The following is a 25382-nucleotide window of genomic DNA, read 5'->3' on the forward strand; positions in this document are numbered from 1 at the left end:
CAGGCCACTTCTCTGTCTTCACTCCACCACATCTATATCCAGCATCCAAAAGCAATGTCTCTGGCAATTCATCTCTGACATCTGTTCTCGCCTCTGCCGGGTCACAGAGAGGGTTGTTTCAGAGTGACTTGTTTAGGTGACATTTCTGACAAATTCCAAAATTTATTGTGAATGAAGAATATTGTTTCCAAAGATAATGTCCAAATCCTGGTTGATTTACCCATACATTTTCACATTCCTGCCCTGCAGTCCAGATGCCAGAATACAAGCACCAGAAAACAAGATGCCCTGAAGCCTGAGGTTTGAAGGACTGTCCTTGCAGTCGGCCCGAAGAGAAGAGATAAGGTTTGTGAGATTAAAAAGGCCATTTTCTTGAGCCAGAATCAGGCAGTCGTCCCAAGTAAGATAGATTTTAGCCTGAAGTAAGCTATCACTGAGCCCAGAACCTTTGAATACTCTCTGCGCAGAGAAGCCAAAGGAGGCAATGCAGAAGAACTAATATGAATTCCCAGCTAGCAAAACGCAGATACTTCCTGCAACTTAGTCTGATAGGCACATGAAGGTAGCCTCTTTGAGATCTATTACCACATCCAGATCTTTGCCCTGCAGAAAAAGCAGTTGTAACGCCAACATTTTGAAACATTTTGAACTCCAGAATGTCCATGAGGATAGATAAATCCAAAAAAAAAAAAATTGGTCTCCCCTTCTTTCTTTGGTACTGGTACTAGGAACAGAATAAAATCCCTTTCTGGCACAGGAACCGCTGAAGAGGAGGAATGTCTAGCATGCCTTTGAAGGAGGGCAAGTATGGAAATAAAACCTGTAACCCGTGGTGATGATGATATCCACCCATCTCTTGGTAATTAAATCCAAATTTTCTTTGAAAAGAGCCAGCCTTCCTCTCAAAGGTGCTGCCAGACGAGAAATGTACTGCAGCTGAAAAAGGCAGGGGTGATTGTCTGGAAAAGGACTGTTCTAGGCCTAAAAGAACCTTGAGCTGCCCCCCTACCACGTAGACCCTAGACCTACCCTGAATCATAAAATAGGATATGTCATCCCCTTAGTAGGCAATTTCTACTTAAACTTGAGCGAGGCTGCCTGCAAAAATCTTTAACAGTCTGCAGAGACTTAGCCTTATCCCATTTTCTTTAAACTTTCCTTCACAGGACCAAACAACAAACAACAACAAATGGAGCATCCAAAAAAAAATTCTTTGTCTTGTCTTAACATGCTAAATTCAGAACCAGTGGCAGCCACCCTCGGGAAGCCTGCACAGCATCAAAAAACCATTGCAAGGAATGCTTACCCACCTGTTCACACACACATGAAAATGCAACTTCTCTTTACACATTCAATACTCATAGAGCATCCACCTTAGCTTCAAATTGTGAAGGAGATAATTTTGATATTTTTAACATGTGAAACTGGCAAACGCCTCGCCCTCAAAGCTGGAAGAAGTATACACTTTCTTCCCCATCTATCCAAAGCCCTTGCCTCTTTATCAGGAGAGGGATTTTAACAACCTGCAAAACATCTTTCCACACATTTCAGAACAGGAGGTATGCTAAAGGCCTATAGAACAGCCACCGAGAAAGCCCCCTCAGCCTGGCCTACCTCCTGAGAGGACACATCCTGTAACAGTAAAGTCTCCCTGAGACTCCAAAGCAGCAATGTGGAATGAAGAACATCATGGAACTTTTCTCCCTGGGCCTCCACTGAAAATGGGCCTCTGGCTCAGTTGGACACTGCCGGTAAACAAATGAAAAATAAATAAAATAAAAGTAAGAAAAAAGCAGGAAACTTCCAGCCTTCCTATATTACATCTGAAAGGATGAGTAAAGTAGCATGGCACTGAACACAGGTTAAAAAGCAACAAATCATCACACCAACTAACATTCTCAAAATGACAGAAAAATAACTGGAAACATTTTCCACAAAACATTTACTTTTGTATTTACTGTTCAGTTTCAGGTAAATTTTAGTCAGAACTTTAGTCAGTTCACAGGCACAATAATCTAAGATTTGTAAACAGTATTGCAATATACTAATAGTGAGAGACCCCCCCCCCCTAAAAAAAGTACCAGTGATGTCGACTGAATTACAGTTCTTACAGTACTTCAATATTTTCAAAAGAAAAAGGAACAAGTACAAACAGTATATCCATGTTTTTGACCACTAAGCGGTCAAAATTAAAAACAGCAATGTAGCCACACAGAACACAAAAACAATTTAACTGGTCATATTGCATATATACACTTTTGTCTTCCATCTTTGTAAATACATGACAGAAAATCATAATCTTTACTTCTGAGGGCTCCCTAAAAGTGGCACTCTACATTTCTGACAAATGAAGAAAATACAAAAGGTTTTCCCTAGCTACGTAGGATGCTTGTATACATAAGCTGTCACATGAATACCTTATAAACTACGCCAGGATTTCTTTAATTCACCCAGTCTCTAGACCCTCCCCCCTGCCACAGTACTACATGTGAAGTTACCTATTGCATATGATCAGTAGGAAGGCACAAATGATGCAGTGATTTGCTTCAGAAGGTACAAGTGGTACTACCGCACATGCTACATGTGTCTGACCATCTCCAAGACCTTACATCTGAAACAGGGTAATATTTAAATCCAAAACAGTATAAGAAGTTGTGGACTGCAGGTTACAAGGCCCCCTACACAGAACATTACATCACATCACACCTCTCGGTACACTGGAGTTTGTAAGTAATATTAAATGGGTGAATGGTATTTTATTTACTAGAATATCCATGCAAGAGCAGACCCATAATCAAGCTATAATTGCGCGGCCCTCAGGAAAGCATTGTATAGGCCCAATTCCAAGACTTCTCACTGTAACTGACTTACTATGATGTATTACACTGAAGTGAAGTCACTTACACTTTTGGAATCTGGCACTATATCTTGCCTTCAGAATAAATAGCAAGCTATATTACAGATGTCAAGGGACAATCAGTTTCCCATGAGAAGCAACGTCTTGGCATTGGTTGGTTTACTGTCCACCAACACAGACAGACATTTAACCACTGGAACTCTGTCTGGATGGAAAAAGGAAAAAGGCTTACACCTCCACAGAATAACATCAGTTCAGCAACAAACTTTTCTTATACGTAAAAGTTACCACCTCCAAACAAAATGTGCTTCCAAATAGGAAAATTAGAAGCTTCACAGAAGACTATTATTCATATGCATTAACACACAACTGTGATGACTAATGTGTTGTGTACCTTTCAGAGCAGATAAACTAAATTAAAGCTTTTTTCCTGTGTGAAGTTATATAGCGACTAGACAGCCTGCTCAAATGTTAACAGTTTCTGAAATCTTATTTGGAGTCTTGACCTAGTCCAAAACTCATGCCCTGCTTACTTCAAACTGTTACTGTACTTCCCACTGTAAGTCTACAAAAAACACTAGAGACCTTTACTGTACCAGTACATTCACAATGAACCTATGCAATTCTGGAAGGCTACAATCTGGAATGTATAAGAATAATAAAGTAATAGGTGCAAAGCAATTTTGTCCTGTGTAGCATTTTATTGGTTTGTACGATTTGTATGAAGACATATCTACTACCAAACAGAATTCCAAATGTTAAGATATAGTACCTCTAGAATGTGCTTCTAGCTGTATGAGAGATTGTGTGTGTGTGTGTGTGTGTGTGTGTGTGTGTGTGTGTGTGTGTGTGTGTGTGTGTGTGTGTGTGTGTGTGTGTGTGTGTCTGTGTCTGTAAGAAACACCAGTTTTTGGGAATGAAAACCTGGAGTTTTGTTTGGTAAAGCAACCTTCTCAACCTAAAGTGTGTGGGAAAACTTAGGTCTGCATAAAATCTCAAAGCTCATTAGTCTGGCATTTTTTTAAACTTTCAGTTATTCATTTTCTTTCTAAAGTTGTCCAAAAGTTGTTAGATACCCAGAGTTACAACATTCCTCAAGACATACAGTACCACTATGTAAACAATACTAAAGGAACTTGGTGTTAATTGTTTTTTTGTAAGAGTTGCTGTTCCAGGTTCTAAACTAAGTTATTGCTCCACAAAATATTCACTCATAGTCCTCATCTTCTGTATTACAAAATGCAACACAACAGCCATACAATGCACCTACATGTAGCTGTGCAACAAAAATCAAAATTCATCTTTGATACTAAAGTGAGGTTGATCTTCTGGCTTAAAGTCTTCTCTAGGACTACCATCCTCCTTAAGAATTCGATAAGACATATATCCAACAATTGGATACTTGGCCTTGTACACATTATTAAAAATGTCTTCCAAGGACTCCAGCTGTGATTCTGTAAGCCCGGTCTGAAATTAAAAAAACACAGAGAACTTTTAGACAACTAGCTGATTTCACAAACGTGTAAGAAATGTGGTGTACTGCAGTACTACATTGATCATCTGCTACCAACTGCAATGTCTTGTGCCTTGGTAATAACAGGAGCTTAAAGAGACATTTTCAAAGTTCATTCCTGTAGGGAAATTATTAGCAAATTAAAGTTTCTGCAAAATAATTTAAAAAAGGCACAGTTAAAACAGAAATACTTAAGTGATTTTTAAAAAGACATCACCCTTAAAACGTCTGGAAATTCATAGTGGAGAACTATGATAAAGGAACCATGGCCCTTACTCTCAGCATTCCGCATGTTATATATTCCTCTAATTTCTACAGAAGTCCTTATAAGGTCATGTCTGCACTAGCAAGACTACTTGAAAATAGTCTCCTCAGACAGTTGACTGCTGGTAACTTCAACACAAGGTGAACTGCAGGAAACAACTGAATGAGTCGGGCTAACTGGAATTGGGTGGCACTGTACTATGGTAGGTCAGGGACTGTTTAATTGTGATCAACAACTGGGTTAAACTACTTTTATCTACAGACTGCTTCTCTACCCACTCATTACAGCCACTACATTGACTGTATACATCTCAAAAGTCTGACTGCAATCAAATAAATAACAATACTCACACAAACACTTCTAAGCTTATTTTACTCAAACACACACTATTCCGGAAAAGCCAGAACAGTGTCATTTTAAAATGTTATCACACAGCAGCTGTAATCATTCCCATCCACAGAATGTCTCAGTACCTACTCATTTCAGCCACTTCACTGGCAGCACACCTCAGATTCCTGATTGAAAGCAAATAAAAATAACAGTCACAGTAATGTTTTGCTTAAACATATACTAGCCTGCCGAGCCAGATAAAAAAGTGCTTAAGTGTGTTCAAATGTTGTCTGGGTCAGTCACTTTTAACCACAGACTGCCTCAATATCTACTAAGTGTAGCCACTTTACTGACACCTTGCGTTAAATACACACGAGCCTTACCAAGTAAGACAAGCTGTTCAACTGTGATCAAATAACAGCAGGGGTCAGTCAGTTTTACCCAAAGATTCCCTCCAGGACCATCAATTACAGCCACTTTGACTATGCACATCTTAGATGTGTGAATGTGATCAAATAAAAAATTAAATGCATAAATAATTGGCATGACAATGTATCCATGCTTGTTGCTGTCAGATGCAAACAACTTGTTGTGAAAGTGCATCTCTCGCACACACACACACACACACACACACACACACACACACACACACACACACACACGCAATTACAGCAATTAACTTTATTGACTGTGTACATTTTAAATGTTTTATTATGGAATTAATAAATTCACAAATAATGGCCACAATAATTATTTTCTCAGAAGCAAGCAGTGCAAACCCTGCATCCTCAACACAAACACTCAAAACACTCAGATTTGCCTATTAGTTACAGCCACATGAATGACTACGTATACCTATGATGAAATTATTGCACAAGTGCATAAATAATGGCCATTACAATGTACTTTGGCTCACTGTTGTCAGATACATATAATACAATCCAATGCAACCCCCTTGCCCATCAATTTAAGACACAATTGAATGTGTATACCCCAGATATCCAACTGTGATCAAATGGATGAATAAATACACAATGGCCACATGAATACATACTCAGGTCACTGCTGCCAGATCCATACAGTGCAATCTGCTGCAATCCTACATGGACATACAGAGAGAGAGAGATGTGGCTACCAACTGCAGCAACTTTAAAGTTTGTAAACAACTCAAAAGTCTGATTGTGTTCAAATGAATAAATACAAAACAGCCACAGTCACACATTGCAGTTTTGTATTGTCTGATCCATACAATGCAACTCATTACAATCCCCCATTTTCTAAATATCCCACACACAATATTAGAAAAATGTATAACATCCTACAGAATGGCTGGCAATGGCATCTCAAAAGACTGTGCATAGTACTATTTATTTAAAAAAAATGTTTAGAACAGTTTCTTCCATGTTCACATCAGAATCCATCCACAAGAATGCTTTAACTTTTGACTTAGATCGTCTAAAGCATCAATCACCTGATGCAACCTAAGCCAGTGGGAAAGGACGGCCACTGCTTCATCTAGTTACCCAAACAAACCCTACTGAAATATCATTTATATCCCCCAGAAAAGGCAGGATAACCTGTAATAAGGCATAACCACCTTATTCTCTGAGAGTGCATGCATACATTTTGGGCTGTTTTAAAAACATCAGAGCTGACGTTCCTTTATTTGTAGAGATCGACTTCAACGTACAAGTTCCAAGCCCCAAAAAAGGGACAACATTGGAACATCATCTATTTTTGTATAAAAATGAAAATACAATAAAAAGTAAATGGTCTATTCTTCATCAGAGAGGGCTAGAGCCCAGCAATCAAGTGCAATGAGCCATCTCTGCCTACAACTTAAGTTACTTGTTAGGCATGAACAGATATAGTTAAGGTTGAGAGTGCTCAAGGAATAATTTCTATTAGATTCAACACTGTTTTCAGATCCAGTGATCACACAATATAAGCAACTAGTGCTTAATACCATCACTTCAGTATATGCTAATATTAGTGTTCCTTGTTTTAGGTCTTACTGGCAGCCGTAAGAATATATATTGCCAGGTTATGGAAACCTGCACTTGTCACAACAAAGGATGGTTAGTGAACTTCGGTTGATCAAATATGTTGAAATGTATGACATAACAATGAAAATGTGAATTGTAAATAGTGTCCTAAGATGCACAGTTAGAGACTCAGTGCAAGCATGTGTATAGACATTAGATAAATATACAAAGTTTAAAAAAATCTAAGCTTTAACTTGTAAATACTGAAAGGCAAAGTCCAGTTTTTTGTCTCATACCTTTAGTCTGCCTGTGATGAGTGGTTGTAAATAATTATATGTCATTTGTGAACATCAACATGATTTATATAAAAGTGTGACAAAGGGAGATACTGCCAGCACAGTTATCTGGAAGTTTGTAAATAATTATATATGTTATTGGCGAATATCGAAATGATCTACATAAGATGCTGGTGTTATAAATGTATTAGAATTGTATGTCATATAAAATGGTTTGTACAGACGTGTGTTAAAAAGGTTTTACCAAAGTACTTGAAATGTATCCACAGTTTGCCCTACTGGAATAGAACAAAAATGTACATGCACTATTGTAACTGTTTAACTGTATATATGTTAGCAGTGGAAACTGAAAACAGGAGGTTAACTTCAATCCAGCAAAACTTCAGAAAAATAGCTGAAATCTAATTACTTTATGGCTATACAATAAAAGATAATACTTTTCAGTTTCAATGCAGCAGTGAGACACAATGTCTAAAACTAGGGAACTTTCTGAATCGTCTGGGAAGTGTTTTATTATTTTATGACTTCCAGCATCTACCAAGCTCTGAAGTAAAAGCCTTTGTCTATGTATTTTTACAGGTAGATGCTAAACACTACCAGCCGCCATCATTGGTTGTTTTGGGCCTAGGGACTAGAAGTCAGATGACCAGAAATGATGTAATTCTGCAAGCTAACCCAGCAGTAATATTTGAGATATTAAGAGAGAGAGAGCATTCTATATTCTGTCTTGGACCTGAGAGACAGCATTCTATATTCTGTCTTGGACCGGACACCAACTAAAGAAGACCCATTCACCACACATCTGCCTTATTCTGATGAAGTTAGTTAACTAGGGACTAGTAATTCTCTTAGATACAGTCAGGAATATAGTAAAGCTTAGTTTACATGTTTTTTTTCCTTATTTATGTGAGTCTGTCCTGCAATGTTGCTTTAAATATTTCCTGTGATTTTAAACCCTGATGTCACTGTAAATATATACTGAGTATTTTCTTGTTCTTTTATTATTTATTCTTCTTCTTTTGGCTTTTCCCGGTTAGAGGTCGCCACAGCAGATCACCTGTCCGCTCATGATTGGCAGTGGAGTTTTTTTCGGTGTCGAGTTGCCAGCCCGGCACCCAACCTTCCACAGAAGGCACACACACGCACACACTCATGCCTAGGGCCAATTTGGAGTGTCCAATCCACATGTCTTTGGGATGTGGGAGGAAACTGCAGCACCCAGAGGAAACCCACGCTACCACAGGGAGGACATGCAGACTCTGCACAGAAGGCACCCCAGCCGAGGATCGAACTGGAGAACCTCTTGCTGTGAGGTGGCAACGCTAACTGTGGCACCACTGCGGCTGCCCTCTTTTATTTACTATTACTATATCTAAAATTTTCATTGTCGCTAATCTGTCTAGAGATATTTAAGTTCTGAGAGTATTTGCATATTTATTTGGTGACACAGTATTGGCCACTAATAATAGCCTTGTTCTTGGTCAAACTACCATTTGTATTAATAGCAACATTACACAGTAATACTGGACACCCTTTGTTAAGGGCCTTAAAGTAGCTAATAAGGACCTGGCTGATGGCAGTGATAACTATGCTCAGACTATAGTCATGAAAGGAGATACTGTCAGCCCAGCTATCTGGAATTTTGTAAATAATTGTATGTCATTTGTGAATATCAACATAATTTATACAGAAGTGTGACAAAGAGAGATACTGCCAGCACAGCTGTCTGGAATTTTATAAATACTTATATGTCATTTGTGAATATCAACAAGATTCATATGCTTGTGTTACAACTATATTAGAACTGTATGTTATGTGTATATCAAACTGCTGGTACAGAAGCATGTGTTTAAAAGGTATTTTACAAAGTACTGTGCTTAAAGATGTATCCACGGTGTACCCTACTGGAAAAGGACACAAATGTATATACACTATTGTAACTGTTTAAACGTACATACATTACCAACAGAAACTGGAACACAGGAGGTTAATTTCAGAAAAACAGCTGAAAATTTAAATTACTTTATGACCACGTAATAAAAGGATGGTATCTTTCAGTTTCAGTGCAGTAACAGACACAATGTCTAAAACTAGAGGTTCTCTGCATTATCTTGCAAGTGTTTTATTGTTTTAGGACTTCCAGGAAGTACCAAGATTTGAGAAAAAGCTCTTGTGTATGTATTTTCACAGGTAGATGCCAAATGCTACCAGCGGCATCAATGGTCGTTATTCACCTGGGATAGAGTCAGATGACAAGAAGTGATGTCATCCTGTAAGTTATCCCAGCAGTAATATTTGGGGTATTAATTTAAGAACTCGCTGAGAGACCAAACATTTTGTATTTGTCTTTGACCAGACATCAGCTGGAAGACACATTAACCACATCTGCCTTGCTTGCTCTATACGTAAAGTGAACTAGGGTACAGTATTTTTTTAGATATAGTCAGGAATATAGCAAATCTTAATTTACATATTTTTCTTTATTTGGGACTTTACTGCAATGTTTTTTTTTTAATATTTCCTGTGACTTTGAACTCTGATGTTACTGTGATTATATACTGAGTATTTTCTTGTTCTTTTATTATTTATTATTAAATATATTTAAACCTTTCATTGTGGCTGACATTTGAAGTTCTGAGAGTACTTGAATATTTACTTGGTGACAATGTGTAAGCCACTCCCAATAGCCTTGCTCTTGGTCAAACTACCATTTGGATTAATAGTAAAGTACAGTTTTGTACCTACCATAAATGTAGATGTTCGAGGATTCCATTGCTGCAGTCCTTACTATTGGGGTATAGTCCGCGTCCAGTCGGCCCGAATACCAGAGTATAAGGCTGACGTCGGTCACGTCGCCTTAGACTGACGTCAGTACGTCAGGGTACTAATGCGCATGACCGACGTCATATCCTCAGTCTTTTCTTGCCCCAGATGTCAGAAGACCCTAAAAAGGCAAGGCCCAAAATACCTGCACCAAAAACACGTACAATATATACAAGAATATATACAAAAATAGAAGCATGTAAACTCACCTACACAACCACCCCTAAACACAGAGGGGAAGGAGGGAGGGTAAATTGGACTGCAGCAATGGAATCCTCGAACATCTACATTTATGGTAGGTACAAAACTGTACTATGTTCTTCGTTTTCCATTGCTGCAGTCCTTACTATTGGGTAGAATCCCAAAGCAGAGGGAAGGGAGGCTGGCAAATCATAAAGAAGGAGGAGCTGACAACATGCCTTGCAAAACAGCTGTGGCAAAACCAGCCCTAGACTTAGAGTAGATAGGAAGGTGATAATGCTTAGAGAAAGTATGCACAGAACTCCAAGTAGCTGCTTCCAAAATATCCTTAGTTGCCACTCCCCTTAGAAATGCTGTTGAAGTGGCCGTAGCCCTAGTGGAATGAGGCCTAATCCCAGCTGGAATCTCCTTGCCATGATGGGAATAACAAAATGCAATGCAAAAGCCAATCCACCTAGAAATAGTTTGTTTTGACACAGGCGTGCCCTGTGAATTCAAAGCAAAAGAAACAAACAACTGCTGAGACTGCCTAAAATCCTTAGTCCTGCTTAAATAATAACGCAGTTGCCTGTGTACATCTAAAGTGTGCAAAATCTTTTCCCCTTTATTTTGAGGGTCTGCATAAAACGTAGGCAAATGAATAGTTTGGTTTAAAGCCACACTAGAAACCACCTTAGGCATAAAGGAAGGATTAGTACGTAATGATACCCTATCCTTATGGAAAACCACAAAGGGCTCTACTGCCATAAGGGCCTGCAACTCAGACACCCTCCTTGCAGAAGTAATAGCCAACAGAAAAGCAGTCTTCCATGACAAGTATTTCAATTCAGCAGTAGCTGCAGGCTCAAAAGGTTGTAGAGTAAGTTTTTCCAACACATAATTGAGATCCCAAGCAGGAGTAGGAGCTCTAGGTGGGGTCTTATATTTTTTGCCCCTCTAAGAAACTGCTTGAACAAAGGATGCGAAAACAAAGGCGGGTCACAATCATAGTGAGCTGAAATTGCTGCAGCATGAATCTTAATAGAAGAGAAGGACAACCCTTTGTCCAATAACTCAGTAAGATATTGAAGAGCCACACTCAAATTAGGCTCAGAAATCTCCAAATTCTTTGCTGTACTCCAAAATAAAAATCTCTTCCATTTTGCTGCGTACACTTTCCTTGTACTAGGTCGTCTTGCTTCCATAATCACATTTAAAACTTGTTGAGGAAGTTGAGACCTGCTGCGTTTCAACACAGAATATGCCAGGCTGCTAGATGAAGAGAGTGAAGCTTGACATTGAGCAGATGACCGTCCTTCTGAGATAACAGATGAGGAATCAGAGGTAAAGGCCATGGAGGCTTCTTTACCAGACTCCGTAGTAGTGGGTACCAGTGTTGCCGAGGCCAATCTGGAGCTATCAAAATCATCCTTGGCCTGTCTTGTCTGACCTTTAATAGTACCTTTGGAAGAAGAGGCAGAGGTGGAAAGGCATACACATGAAGGTTTTCCCAACTGAAAGACAGAGCATCCACTTTCCAAGCTGTGTGATGAAACCCCTTTGTGCAATACTTTAGCAGCTGGTGGTTTAGTGGAGAAGCGAACAGATCTATGTCTGGAGTTCCCCATGACACTGTCAATTTCTGAAATACATGAAGATCCAGTTTCCACTCGTGGGGATCCATGATTTGTCTGCTTAACACATCTGCTAAGGAGTTCTGTGCTCCTGGCAGAAACCTTGCCTGAAGAGTTAGTTGCAAGCTTAGCGCAGTCTCCCATAAAATCATCGCTTGCCTGCATAAAGGATAAGAATGTGTTCCCCCTTGCTTGTTGATGTACCACATGACAGTTGTGTTGTCTGTTAGAATCAACACCTGTCCTGGAAGAAGTAACTCCTTGAAAGCCAGTAATGCGAACTGGACTGCTAACATCTCCTTCATGTTGATATGTAGATGCTGTAGTCTGGCAGGCCACTTGTCTTGTATCCACTGTCCGTTTAGATGAGCTCCCAAAGTCCGAGGCATCTGTCGTTAAAATCTGACTTGCCTCTGGCCGGGTCACAGAGAGTCCCTTGTTTAGGTGACATTCCTGAGCCCACCACAAAAATTCTCTTTGAAGGCAAGGTATTATGTGAATGACAGTGTCTAAATCCTGGCAGTGCTGTGTCCATACATTTTTGAGATACCATTGTAACTTCCTCATATGCAGTTTGGCATTGGGAAGCACCAGAATACAAGATGCCATGAACCCTAATGCTTGAAGGACTGTCCCTGCAGTCAGCACGGACTGATGAGATAGTTGATGGAAGTAAAGTGATAGACTCATTTGTTTGTCCGGGGTTAAAAAGGCCATCTGGGCTGCTGTATTCAGTCTCACACCCAGAAAGCACATGTCTTGAGAGGGTACTAGACTGGACTTTATTTCGTTCACAGAATACCCTAGGCATCTTAGCACTGCTATAACATATTCCAGATGCTGTAGAAGGTCTTCCTTTTCTTGAGCCAAAATCAGGCAGTCGTCTAAGTAAGGATAGATTTGAATTCCTTGTAGCCTGAAGTAAGCTATCACTGGAGCCAGAATCTTTGTGAATACTCTGGGAACAGTAGATAAGCCAAAGGGCAATGCAGAGAACTGATAATGAGAATCTCCAGCTCGAAACCGCAGATACTTCCTGCAACTTAGCCTGACAGGTACATGAAGGTAAGCTTCCTTGAGATCTAAAGTTACCATCCAGTGATCTTTGCCCAGCAGAGGTAAAAGCTGTTGTAACGTCAACATCTTGAACTTGGGAATGTCCAGATAAGTGTTGAGGAGAGATAAATCCAAAATTGGTCTCCACGTGTTCCCCTTCTTTGGTACTAGGAACATGCGGAATAAAATCCCAGGCCCCTTTCTGATACAGGGACTGGCTGAATGGCCCCATTTGGAGTAACTGAGAAACTTGCTTGTGAGCCTCTTTTCTTTGTGGAGGAGGAACGTCTGGCATGCCATGGAAAGGGGGCATTGTATGGAAATAAAACCTGTAACCGTGGTGAATGATGTCCAACACCCATCTGTCTTGAGTAATTAAATCCCAATTTTCTTTGAAAAGAGACAGCCGTCCTCCTAAAGGAGCTGCCAGACGAGAATCTACTGGCAGCTGAAAAGGCAGGTCATTGGGTCTGTTTACGAAAGGACTGACCCCTGCCCTCACCAGAAGTCTGAGCAGGTGAACTCCCTGTTCTAGGCCTAAAAGAACCTTGAGTCCTGCCCCTACCACGTCTAGACCTACCCCTAGACTGGGAGTCATAAGCAGGATATGTCCACCCCTTAGCAGGCCAGTTTCTACTAAACTTCGGTGGCTGTACCTGCAAAAAATCCTTAACAGTTTGCATAGACTTAGCTTTGTCCTCCATTTTCTTTAAAACTGCTTCCACAGGTGAACCAAACAACACATCAGACTGTAAAGGTGCATCCAAAATCCTTGTCTTAACATGCTCAGCTAAATTCTGATCCCTCAACCAGGCATGCCTGCGAAGAACAGAACTAGTGGCAGCCACCCTCGAGGAGGCCTGCACAGCATCAAAGCCACATTGTAAAGAATGCTTGCCCACTTGTTCAGACACATAAACCAAATCCAGCAACTCTTTACACTCAATACCTTCCGCCAAAGCATCCACCTTAGATTTCAATTGTGAAAGGAGATAATTTTGATATTTCAGCATGTGAAACTGACAATTCAACGCTCTCATGGCTAGAGTGGAAGAAGTATACAGTTTCTTACCCCACCTATCCAAAGCCCTCGCCTCTTTGTCAGTGGGAACAGGATTTTTAACCACAGAGGCTTTAACACCTTTAGGCCCCTGAGAAACAGTTTCTGGGTCCGCCCTAGGACTCTTAAACAAATACTTATGAGCTTCGGGCACCCTATAGTACCTATCAGGTTTAACAGGAGCAGGAGGCAAAAGAATCAGGGTTCAGGGAAGCTTCTGCAAAAACATCTTCTACCACAGGCAACACAGGAGGTATAGCTAAGGGCCTATGCTGGGGTAAAACAAGAATTCCCTAAGCCTCTTCCTGGAATCAGAGTAATCCTGGCCTTCCCATTTAAAGTGCTCCCTCATGGAATGCAGAGTTTCTGAAAATGAAAAATCCTCAGGAGGAGAAGCCGAAGGAGTGGCATCATCCACATCAGAATCAGAATAAGGAGGATACTCCTGCAAATCTTCCGCAGAAGACTCAGAAGCCTCTGAACCCTGTTCAAAACTGGCAAACTCTGGTTCCACCCTAGGCCTCTTATCAGGAGGGCCCATAGAACCTCTAATCATAGTAATCAAATCTTCTGCCATTTTAAGCATATGTTTCTTAGGTACAGAACCCGAAAAGCTAGGAGAAGCCCCCACTGAAGCTGAACTTGGCTTACCTCTAAAAGAAGGTTTAGCAACAGAAGGAGAGGCTCTAACTACTTTGGGAAGAGAGGGAAGAATAGTTACCTGAGAAGCCCCCTCAGCCTGGCCTGCCTCCTGAGATGGTACATCCTGTAACAGTAAAGTTTCCGCCGGAGACTCCATAGAAACTCCTGGCAAAACCTCTGGCTCCACTGAGCCTCCTAAAGAACTGACGTCTGGGACTGCCGGTTCTTCAACCCTAGGCCTCGCTGTTTTGTCCTTGCGCTTCTCGGACGAAGCGGGCGTCGGAGCATCCGACGGCATTTTATAATTGCAACGTTTCCCAAACACTAACCTGGCACAGTCTAACCTCCTCTTAATAGTGCGTTTGTTAAACCTAGCACAAGAGCGGCAACCAACAACGTCGTGCTCAGGCCCTAAACAAGGTATACACAAAGTATGGAAATCCTTATGCGGTATCTGTTTCCCACAAGAAATACAGTTATTCACTTTTTCTGACATCCGGTTAAATACTGAGGCAAGAAAAAACCAAAATGTTCCCCAACGGGTACTTAGCCAACTCTGATTCGGTCTGAAACTCCGGTTTCGGAAATATCTCAGAACGCCAACCTGCACTCGCAAAACTGCTTCTGCATCGGACCATGCGGCAAAAAAGACTGAGGATATGACGTCGGTCATGCGCATTAGTACCCTGACGTACTGACGTCAGTCTAAGGCGACGTGACCGACGTCAGCCTTATACTCTGGTATTCGGGCCGACTGGACGCGGACTATACCCCAATAGTAAGGACTGCAGCAATGGAAAACGAAGAACATCATTACACGGTAAGACTGGACACCCTTTGCTAAAAGCTTTAGAGTAGCTGATAAGGAAGGAGTTGGCTGTGACAGTAATAACTACCTTATAGTCTAGGCAGAAGGGGCATAGCTAGTAAACCTGTGCCAGTCTTTCCCAGGTGTGTGTGTGTGTGTGTGTGTGTGTGTGTGTGTGTGTGTGTGTGTGTGTATTAACTCAAGCCTCAAAGGATGTGTGTGTGTTAGCTACTTGGCCAGGGACACAAAACACTGGTTGGACAGAGAGGGTGCTGGAAGTATTGGTTTGACCACTCAGCTAAGATCTCAACTTATAGCTGTGCCAGTGGGGAGTCTTACTGGAGATCTGTAGAAAGAGGGTGAAACCAATCCCAAACTGACTGCGGTCTCCGTGTGCTCTTAAGGAAACTGCACTTGATGCAAAGAGCTTCATCTGGAAATACTGTGCGTGTACCTTGTCATCCTCTCAGCATACATCCTCCACTGTTGTCAGTGGTGAGGATTGAGGCTCCTTGATTACTGGTCCAGTTGTGGGGTGTCACACTTCCCTTCCTACAATTTGCAGTTTTCTGGAAAATCACTGAAGACTGAAGTCAGGCATTTGAATTTCAGACCTCAGACCTCATACTCTTCAGCAAATGCATGCAAATATCTTATCAACCTTCTAAGTTTATGGATGCTTCCAACTCTCAGTTAACCTCAGGATTGTAACTTAAAGGACAGCAAAATGCAAAATACAGCATTGAATGTCAGTCTCCTATACTTCAGCTATTATACTAAATCAGCTTAACTAGATGAATTTTAATAAGGCAGTGGCACACACAGTAACTGGGACACTATAACTAGATCCTCCCCCCATCTCCCACTATACAGTAGTCACTTTCTGGTTTGTTTTCTCCTAAGAAAACTAAGTGCCTGAACTAGGTTTCTGCTTTATCTTCTCCTAAGGAAACCAAGTGCCTGAACTAGGCTTGTTTTTCCACAAGCAAACTCTACATTAAGAAAATGGTGAACGGAGAGTTCGGTAACTAGAAATAGTGGCACAGACCTATGGTGTTTACTCAAATTGATAGTTTCTATTGTTTCTGCAGCCCAGTCTGCCTTGTGGTACATTAGCCAATAAATCACTACTTTCACCTTCTGTTACATTACTCTCTTCTCTCCTTGGCTGTAACATGCCTCTCCCCTCCTCAGCATCCAAACAAATTTATTATACAGGAGACAAAGGGTGCAATCTTTAAAAAATATGCATCTGAGAGTGTAGCTCCTCCTCAGCATCCCATGTGTACTGCCACAGCCGTGTAAGTATATATTCCTTTGGTTTCCAGCTAAAATGTCCTCATTCTGAGAAACCACCTGTTAAGTACATCTTGCCTGTAGGTCATTTCGACCAACAAAATCAAGCTATAAGGTACCTCTGTAGCTTTTGAGTATCATATGGCAGTCCTGCACTGTAATAAATAAGTTGGACTGCTACTTTACAAATGCTGCAAATGTAGATATAAAGTGTGCTAACAGTCAGTTTAGCTCTGTTTTCCACCGATTTAATAACTGTCAACACCATTTCTTTGATATGCCTGTGAAGATGTTGCTTGTTTTTTTACATTGACTCTACATATGTACAGAGCTACAGTAATATGTTTTTAGAATTATTGGGGTTTTTTTGTCCCCCTTCACATGCTAGTTTCTTAGTCTATGGTATTAGTACCCTAAAATGGCCCACAGAGTAGCACATATTGTTTGCAGTTGAATTATGAGATTTATTCTGGCCCACAGATTAGCATATATTGCTTGCATTTGAACTGTTTGTTTTATTCTGGTTCCCTTCAACTATGCCTGTATTACATCAACTCTTAGCACTGGTAGACTAGACAGTTTCAATCTTTCTTAAGCCTAACATATAATTCCCCTTACACAAATCTGTTTTCTTTTACAGTCCCCTTTATTACTTTCCAAGCGCAAGTGTTTCCCCCTCCTAGTTTGGATGCTTCCAACTCTCAGTTAAGCTCAGGATTGTAAGCGGATAACAAAACGCAAAATATAGCACTGTATGTCTTAATCCTCTATACTTCAGCTATTATTACTAAATCAGCTTAACTATATGAATTTTAATAAGTCAGTGTCTCGCACACTAACTGGGATGCTATAACTAGGTTCCCCCCATCTCTCACTATACAGTAGTCACTTTCCGGTTTATTTTCTCCTAAGAAAACTAAGTTTCTGCTTTATCTTCTTCTATGGAAACCAAGTGCCTGAACTAGGTTTGTTTTTCCACAAGCAAATTCTACATCAAGAAAATGGTAGAGAGTTTGGTAGCTAGAAACACTGGCACAGACCTGATAGTTTCTGTTGTTTCTGCAGCCCAGTCTACTCTTACCCCCTTAACAAACCCTCCTCTTCATTTTCTCCTGCTGAACTTTTGACTGCCAAGTGCAAAATTAATGATCACAATAAACTAACTGTAGCTACAATATACATGGCCCCTGGTGCCATCACTTTACTAGAACATATCCTCTCCTGGCTCACACAAAATATATTCAATTAAACAATTCTCCTCAGTGACATCAACAGTGATTGGTTATCATTGTCCTCTTGACAGTCCAAACTTATTTATTAACTTACATGGCTTCTCCCAACTAATCTCCACTCCTACCCATACTAATAAACTGAACAACTCCTGTTCTCTTATTGACTGGATACTAGTTTGAAATCCACACAAAGTACAGTTGTGTACACTTACCATAAATGTAGATGTTCGACTGTATTCACTGTTTCAGTCATTACATTTGGGTTATCTGCTTGCAGGTAGCCCTCAGCCAACCTGATTATCTAAGTCTTCGGTCCTGCGTCGGTTGCTGTCGCTTCTTCCATGATGTCAGGTAGTCAGGGGATAAAGGATGCAGCCGACCCCATTACATCAGTTTTTCTTGCCCCAAATGTCAGGTGCCCCCATAATGCGAAGCAATTATATACAAGGTTACACCTACAATGATAAGCAAATACACCCGAAAGCTTAAATACAGTAAACAAGAAGAGAGGTATAGCAAATATAAGTCAGGGGGCTGGAGGGAGGGTAACCAGGACTGCAACAGTGAATACACTTGGAACATCAACATTTATGGTAAGTGTACACAACTGCACTATGTTCTTCGTGTTTCAATGTTGCAGTCATTACATTTGGGTAGATTCCCAAAGCTAAGGAAGGGAGGAGGCAATTAGAGACCATTAGGACCAGCTATTAGGCCCTGCAAGACTGCAGTGGCAAATGCAGTTCTGGATTTAGAGAAAATAGGCAAGTGGTAATACTTGGTGAAGGTATGAACAGAACTCCAGGTAGCAGCTTCTAGGATGTCCCTGGTAGGAACACCTCTGAGAAAGGCTGTTGAAGTAGATGCAGCCCTGGAGGAATGTGATCTTATCCCCTGTGGAGTAGGTTTTCCATGGTGCTTATAGCAGAAATGAATGCAATGGCCTATCCATTTAGAAATAGTTTGCTTTGAAATGGCCTTCCCCTCTGCCCCTGCAGCAAAGGCAACTAGCAGCTGTTCCATTTTTCTGAGAGGCTTAGTCCTGTCCAAATAAAATCTTAGTTGTCTGTGCACGTCCAAAGAGTGCAGCATTCATTCTCCTTTGTTCTGTGGATTAAAAAAGAAGGTTGGCAAATGAATGGACTGATTAAGGGCCACACTGGATACCACCTTGGGCATAAAGAAAGGATTGGTCCTGAGGGACACCCTGTCTGCATGGAAGATGATGAAGGGCTCCACTGCCATGAGGGCCTGTAATTCAGACACTCTTCTTTCTGAAGTGATGGCTAGAAGGAAGGCTGTTTTCCAAGAAAGGAATTTCAACTCTGCAGTTGCAGCTGGCTCAAAGGGAGGTAGAGTGAGCTTTTCCAATACAAAGTTAAGGTCCCAGGCTGGAGTAGGGGCTCTCCTGGGTGGTCTTAAATATTTGGCCCCTCTGAGGAATTGCTTCAGCAGTGGGTGAGAGAAGAGGGGTGGCTCTGTACTATAATGTGCTGAAATGGCAGACGCATGAATTTTAATAGAAGAGAAGGAAAGGCCCTTGTGAAGCATCTCTGTTAAGTATTGAAGAATATGCGGTAAACTGGGCACTGTTGTGCCCACCCCCTGAGTCTGGCTCCAGGAATAGAATCTTTTCCACTTTTCAGCATAGGATTTTCTAGTACTAGGCCTCCTTGCCTCCAGAATGACATCCAACACTTGCTTACTGAGGGATGGTAATGGAGAGCTCAGGAAATTAGCCAGGTTGCAAGGTTCAGGGTTTGAAGCTGGGGGTGCAGAATCTGGCCCTCCTGCTGGGACAGCAGGGAAGGGGTCGGAGGCAGGTGCCATGGTTCCAGCACCGACGCACTGTGCAAGAGCGGGTACCAGTGTTGACATGGCCACTCTGGTGCAATGAGTATTGTCATTGGTTTGTCCTGTTTTGATCTTTAGTAGCACTTTGGAGAGGAGAGGCAGAGGGGGGAAGGCATAAACTGAAAGGTTTTCCCAGATGAAAGACAGGGCATCCACTTTCCAAGCTTGTCTGTGGGGAGTCCTTGTGCAGAATTTGTCCAATTGCTAGTTCTGAGGGGAGGCAAACAGGTCTATCTCTGGGCTCCCCCCATTTGTTTCTCAACATGCTGAATATCTTTGGTTCCAGTTTCCACTTGTGTGGGTCCATGAGATTTCTGCTTAGGTCATCTGCCAGTGGATTTAGCTTGCCTGGCAAGAATTGAGCCTGTAGGTGCACTTGGTAGCTCAAAGCTGTGTTCCATAGACCCATGGCTAGTCTGCAGAGGGGGTATGAGTGGGTTCCCCCCTGCTTGTTTATGTACCACATAACAGTGGTGCTGTCTGTTTTTACCAATAATTGTCCTGGAAGGATGTCGTCCTTGAAGGCTGTCAGAGCATTCTGTACAGCTAACATTTATTTTTGATTGATATGCAGGTGCATTTGACTCGGGTTCTATTTGCTCTGAATGCACTGCCCTGCCAAGTGAGCCCCCTATGCATAGTCTGATGAGTCTGTTGTTAGGGTTTGGGCGGCAGGGGGTAGAGTGAATGGCAGTCCCTTGTGGAGATAGCAGGCCTCTGCCCACCAAAGGAATTCTGTCTTTATAAAAGGGATGATAAGAATCACTGATTCCAGAATGTTGATGCCATAGGCTTTTTAAATACCATTGTAGTTTCCTCATATGCAGTCTTACATATGGAATTAGCAGGATGCAAGAGGCCATGAACCCCATAGCTTGCAGTATTTTCCTTGCAGTTAACTGGGTCTTTGTGGCCAGTAATTTGAAGTAAGCTGTCCGATAAACTTGTTTCTCTGGTGTGAGATGGGCCATCTGGGAAGCTGTGTTCAAGCTTGCTCCCAGGAATACATTTTGTTGGCAGCGTACTAGATGAGATTTCTTTTCGTTTATGGTGTACCCCAGTGAGGTTAGCAGTTTCTTTACAAATGCCAGATGATTTAATAGTATGTCCTGGCTTTCTGCCTGAATTGGACAATCATCCAGGTATGGGTATATCTGAATATTTCTTTGCCTGGAGCTAGGCATTTTGTGAATACCCTGGGTGCAGTAGATAAGCCAAAGGGCAGTGCAGAGAACCGATAGTGTATGTAGCCTGCTCTGAAGCATAAGTATTTTCTGCAAGAATCCCTTGGGATGTGCAGATAAGCTTCCTTTAAATCCAATGTTGCCAACCAGGCATTTTTGCCCAGCATGGGAAGCAGCTGATGAAGAGTTAGCATTTTGAATTTTGGAATTACCAAAAAGGTGTTTAGGATAGATAGGTCCAGGATAGGATGCCAGTTGTTGTCTTTTCTGGGTACCAGGAAAAGTCTGGAGTAAAAACCTTGTCCCTATTCTTCTGCTGGGATAGGTTGAATAGCCCCGATACTTAGAAGAGAGAGAACCTGCTGTTGAGCCTCTGCCCACTGATTTGGGGGTAGGTCTGGCCAACCTTTTGGGGTTGGTAAGGTGTGGAAGTGGAATCTGTATCCTTGGGAAACAATATTTAAAACCCATTTGTCTTGGGTAATGAGTTCCCATTTTTTTTGCATGCAGGGCAATCTTTCCCCCTAAAGGCGTGGTCAGATGAGCAGGGCTCAAGTCATTGTGACAGTTTACCATAGAGGGGTGTCTTACTACTTCCAGCTTTGGAAGTGGGAGCCCCCCACTGCTTAGGCCTGTGAGTACCTTGAGACTGTGGCCTAGGAGGTCTGCTGTTCCTGGATTTGGACTGAGAAGGCCTGGAAGAGACAGGAAAGGACCAATTCTTAGAAGACCATTGCCTACTAAATCTGAGAGACTGTACTTGCAGGAAATCTTTAACAGTTTGCATAGATTTAGCTTTTTCCTCCATCTTTTTAAGAACAACTTCTGCTTTGTTGCCAAACAGGCAGTCTTGGTTTAAGGGAGAATACAGTAATTTGGCTTTAACATGATCTGGCAGAGTTTGCTCCTGAAGCCAAGCTTGCCTTCTAAGAACAGACCCAGTAACAGCAGCCCTACAAGATGCCCCTAAGGTGTCAAAGCCACACTGCAAAGAATGTTTGCCAACTTGTTCAGCAGAATGCATTAAATCCTGTAATTCTTTATTTTCAACACAGTCAGGAATCAACATCAATTTCTGTTTAAGTGATCCAATAATATGCTGCTGGTACTTTAACATATGAAACTGGCAGTTTAATGGCCAAAGTAGCTGAAGTGTATACCTTCTTACCCCATCTGTCCAGGGCCCTGGAATCTCTATCAGAGGGGGTAGGATTTTTGGCAGTAGTAGCCTTAATGCCTTTGGGTCCCCGTGAAATGGTCTCTGGGTCCACAGTAGGATTCCTAAAGAGGAACTTGTGAGAATCAGGTACTCTGTAATACCGGTCAGGTTTCCTGGGAGCAGGAGGTAAGGTGTCTGGGGCCAGGCTAGATTCCAAGAAGGCATCATCTACAATGTCCAGTACAGGGGGGATAGCTAAAGGCCTGTGTTGAGGCAGAAGTAAGAATTCCCTAAGCCTCTTTTTGGAATCAGAGTAATCCTGGCTTTCCCAGCAGAAATGCTCCCTAAGAGTGTGCTAAGTTTCACCAAAAAAGAAATCTTCTGGAGGGGAAGCAGAGGGAATGGAGCCCTATGCATCAGAATCCTCATAGGTAGATAAGGGCAAATACTGGTCATCAGAAGAAACAGAAATATCAGAAGAAACAGAAATTTCAGAATCCTGATCAGAAGAATCGGAAGGAAAATCAGTTCTAGGTCTTTTAGAGGGAGAGGGGTGGCTTCCCCAGAGTAATAAGGTCTTCAGCCATTCTTATCATTAGGTTTTTTTAGGCATATGGGCCTGACCATGCAGTTTGGACGTCGGTTTTCTAGGTGTGGATCGAGTCTTAGGCCTTGAAGAAGAAGATGGTGTCAGTTTGAAGTGCAAGTCAGTAGGCCTGAATACACCCTCAGAAGCCAGTGCCTGCACAGCGGCTCCAAACCCATCCAAGGTAGAGACATCCGCAGGTTCCATAGTCGAAGAAGCATCTTGCAGCAAACTGGACTCCGAATGGGTCTCAGTAGAGGCCTGTGAATCTGAAGTAGCTGGTATCAGGGGCAGCGAAAGCTCCTCACCGAGTACCGGTGAACTGGCAACTAGCTTAACGGAAGCATCGTCGGCAGCTTTGGACCGATGCGGTCTGTCGCTGTCTTTATCTTTACGTTTTTTCAGAATGTCGGTAGTCAGATGGCTTACCAAAGCCATTTCTGGATAATTTAACCGAGTACCGAAATAGTTACATGTGAAAATGAACCCATGATGAATAGTACAAGGATTGAATAAGGCACAAACCCGACAGCAAGGGATGTCGTGGTCTGGGCCTAAGCAAGGAATGCAGTACGAATGCAAATCTTTATGAGGTATTTGCTTTCTACAAGAAATACAACTGTTAACTTTTATTGACATGGGTTTACAGCAAGAAAAAGGATCCCCAACGGGGTACTTAGCTTTTTAGAAGACTTCAGTTCTGAAACTCAAAAACGAAAATGTCAGGAGTCGGCCAACCGGCACTTGCGAACTGCTTCTGCTTCGGGCACCGCACGCCAAGAAAGACTGATGTAATGGCATTGGCTGCATGCTTTATACCCCTGACTACCTGACGTCATTGAAGAAGAGACAGCAACTGACGCAGGACCCAAGACTTTGAAATTCAGGCCGGCTGAGGGCTACCTGCAAGCAGATAACCCAAATGTAATGACTGCAACAGTGAAACACGAAGAACATCTATCACTACCTTGAAGCAATATCATACTAAGTGACCACTCACCAATAAAAGTGCTTAGATTCTCCTCTCAGCATACTCGACCACATAAATACAGAGAATGCTGCAAACTCTCTAAATCCCATCCTGATGCCTTCAATAACATTCTCTCTGCAATCAACTGGTCCTTCTTAACTAATCTACCTCTAGATGAGGCAGTACTAAAATTCAACTCCATATTCCTAGACATACTAAACTTCCTTGCCCCCATACAAACTGTAAGACTTAAATCACTTAGGTCCCCCTGGTTATCACAAACTACACACTCCCTAATGCACAAAAGAGACAAGGCATGGAAAACCTGGTCCAAAACAAAATCCCTTCCCCATCTTCAAACTTATAAAGAACTTTGCAACCTTACCAAAAAACACAAAGTTGGAAAGAACTTTTACAACAAACCTCAAACCTCACACATGATCAACCCAAAAAAATTCCTGAACTCCATTAATTAAATACTACACCCATGTAACCCCTCAACTCCTAATCCCTGCCCAAACAATACCCCCCCCCAAGAAACAGTGCCCTTATTTAACACCTACTTCCACAGACTTCATCAGCAAACTGACGCAAACATCTAACTCAGACTATAGCTCAGTCAACCTTCCAGACATCCCTACCACCTCTAAATCCAAAAACACTCTCACTTAAATCAGTATATACCAGCTATATACAATAAGAACAACAAAATGGTGTACGGAGTATAAAAAATGCACCAAGAAAAAACAGAATCACCACGCCAAGTAGCCAAGAAGCAGACTTGGTAGTATCAAATAAAAATATTTAATTCCATAACAAGAAAGACTCGGTAGTAACACAGTCAGTCAAGCGCTTTCGTCATCCAAGACTTCTTCAGAACTGCGTAATACATCACTGACACACCTTAAATAAGCAGTCCCGCCCCACTTAACACACTAATTATACGTCAAAAACATACACCCTAAAAAATCATTCTAAAACAGCAATACATAATACACAAGTAAAATTTTGAACCAGTACAAAGTGTTTGACAAGTATGGTATATAATAACACCAATATGATAACTTAGTAGCCCTATGTTTCAACTCTGGCGTGATACAAATGTGGTCATTAACACCAGGGCTACAGTGGCATTCAAACAAAATTTGCCATCGCATTTCAGCCCTGTCCAATTTGCTGGTCCAGTCACCCCCTCTAATGTCCATACCTACCACCTCCAAAATACCAAAATGGAAAAAGTGGTCAGGATTGAGGTTAATATGCCGGAATAGTGCATTATTGTCATCCCTTTTCCTAATACTATATAGGTGTTCAGAAATTCTTCTCTAAAACCTTCTTTCAGTTTTACCTCTATAAAAATTGTGACAACCCTGGCATACAGCAATATAGACTACACCATTGGTGTTACAAGTTCCTGTGGCCAACCTAACTTCAAAGTCATTGGAACCTAAGCAAACAGTAGCGCATGAGATAATGTATTTACAATAACTGCATGCCCCACATTTGGTAGTTCCCTTAATATTCTTATTCTTACTCTCAATAGGATGTTATAACAAGTTTTCCAAATTCCTGTTGGTCCTGTAGGAGAAAATGGGTACCTCGCCTAAAACAGCCATCAGTTCTTGGTACACTTTATAAAGAAAAATTGGGTT

At 41.6% G+C, this 25382-nt stretch overlaps 1 protein-coding gene across 1 annotated transcript in view; it reads right to left on the bottom strand.

Moving 5' to 3' along the window:
- Positions 1-1925: 1925 nt before the first annotated feature.
- The window catches only part of NENF (neudesin neurotrophic factor), a 1081512-nt gene continuing 1058055 nt past the window's right edge, over positions 1926-25382 (bottom strand). Inside the window, exon 4 of the mRNA XM_044055407.1 lies at positions 1926-4324. Coding sequence (XP_043911342.1) covers positions 4148-4324 — 177 coding nt within the window. The 3' untranslated portion in view covers positions 1926-4147. The remainder of the gene's footprint in view (positions 4325-25382) is intronic.

Source organism: Protopterus annectens, chromosome 1.part2 (assembly GCF_019279795.1).
Source record: "Protopterus annectens isolate FY-2018-M chromosome 1.part2, PAN1.0, whole genome shotgun sequence".
In the NCBI taxonomy this organism is placed as follows: Eukaryota; Metazoa; Chordata; order Ceratodontiformes; family Protopteridae; genus Protopterus; species Protopterus annectens.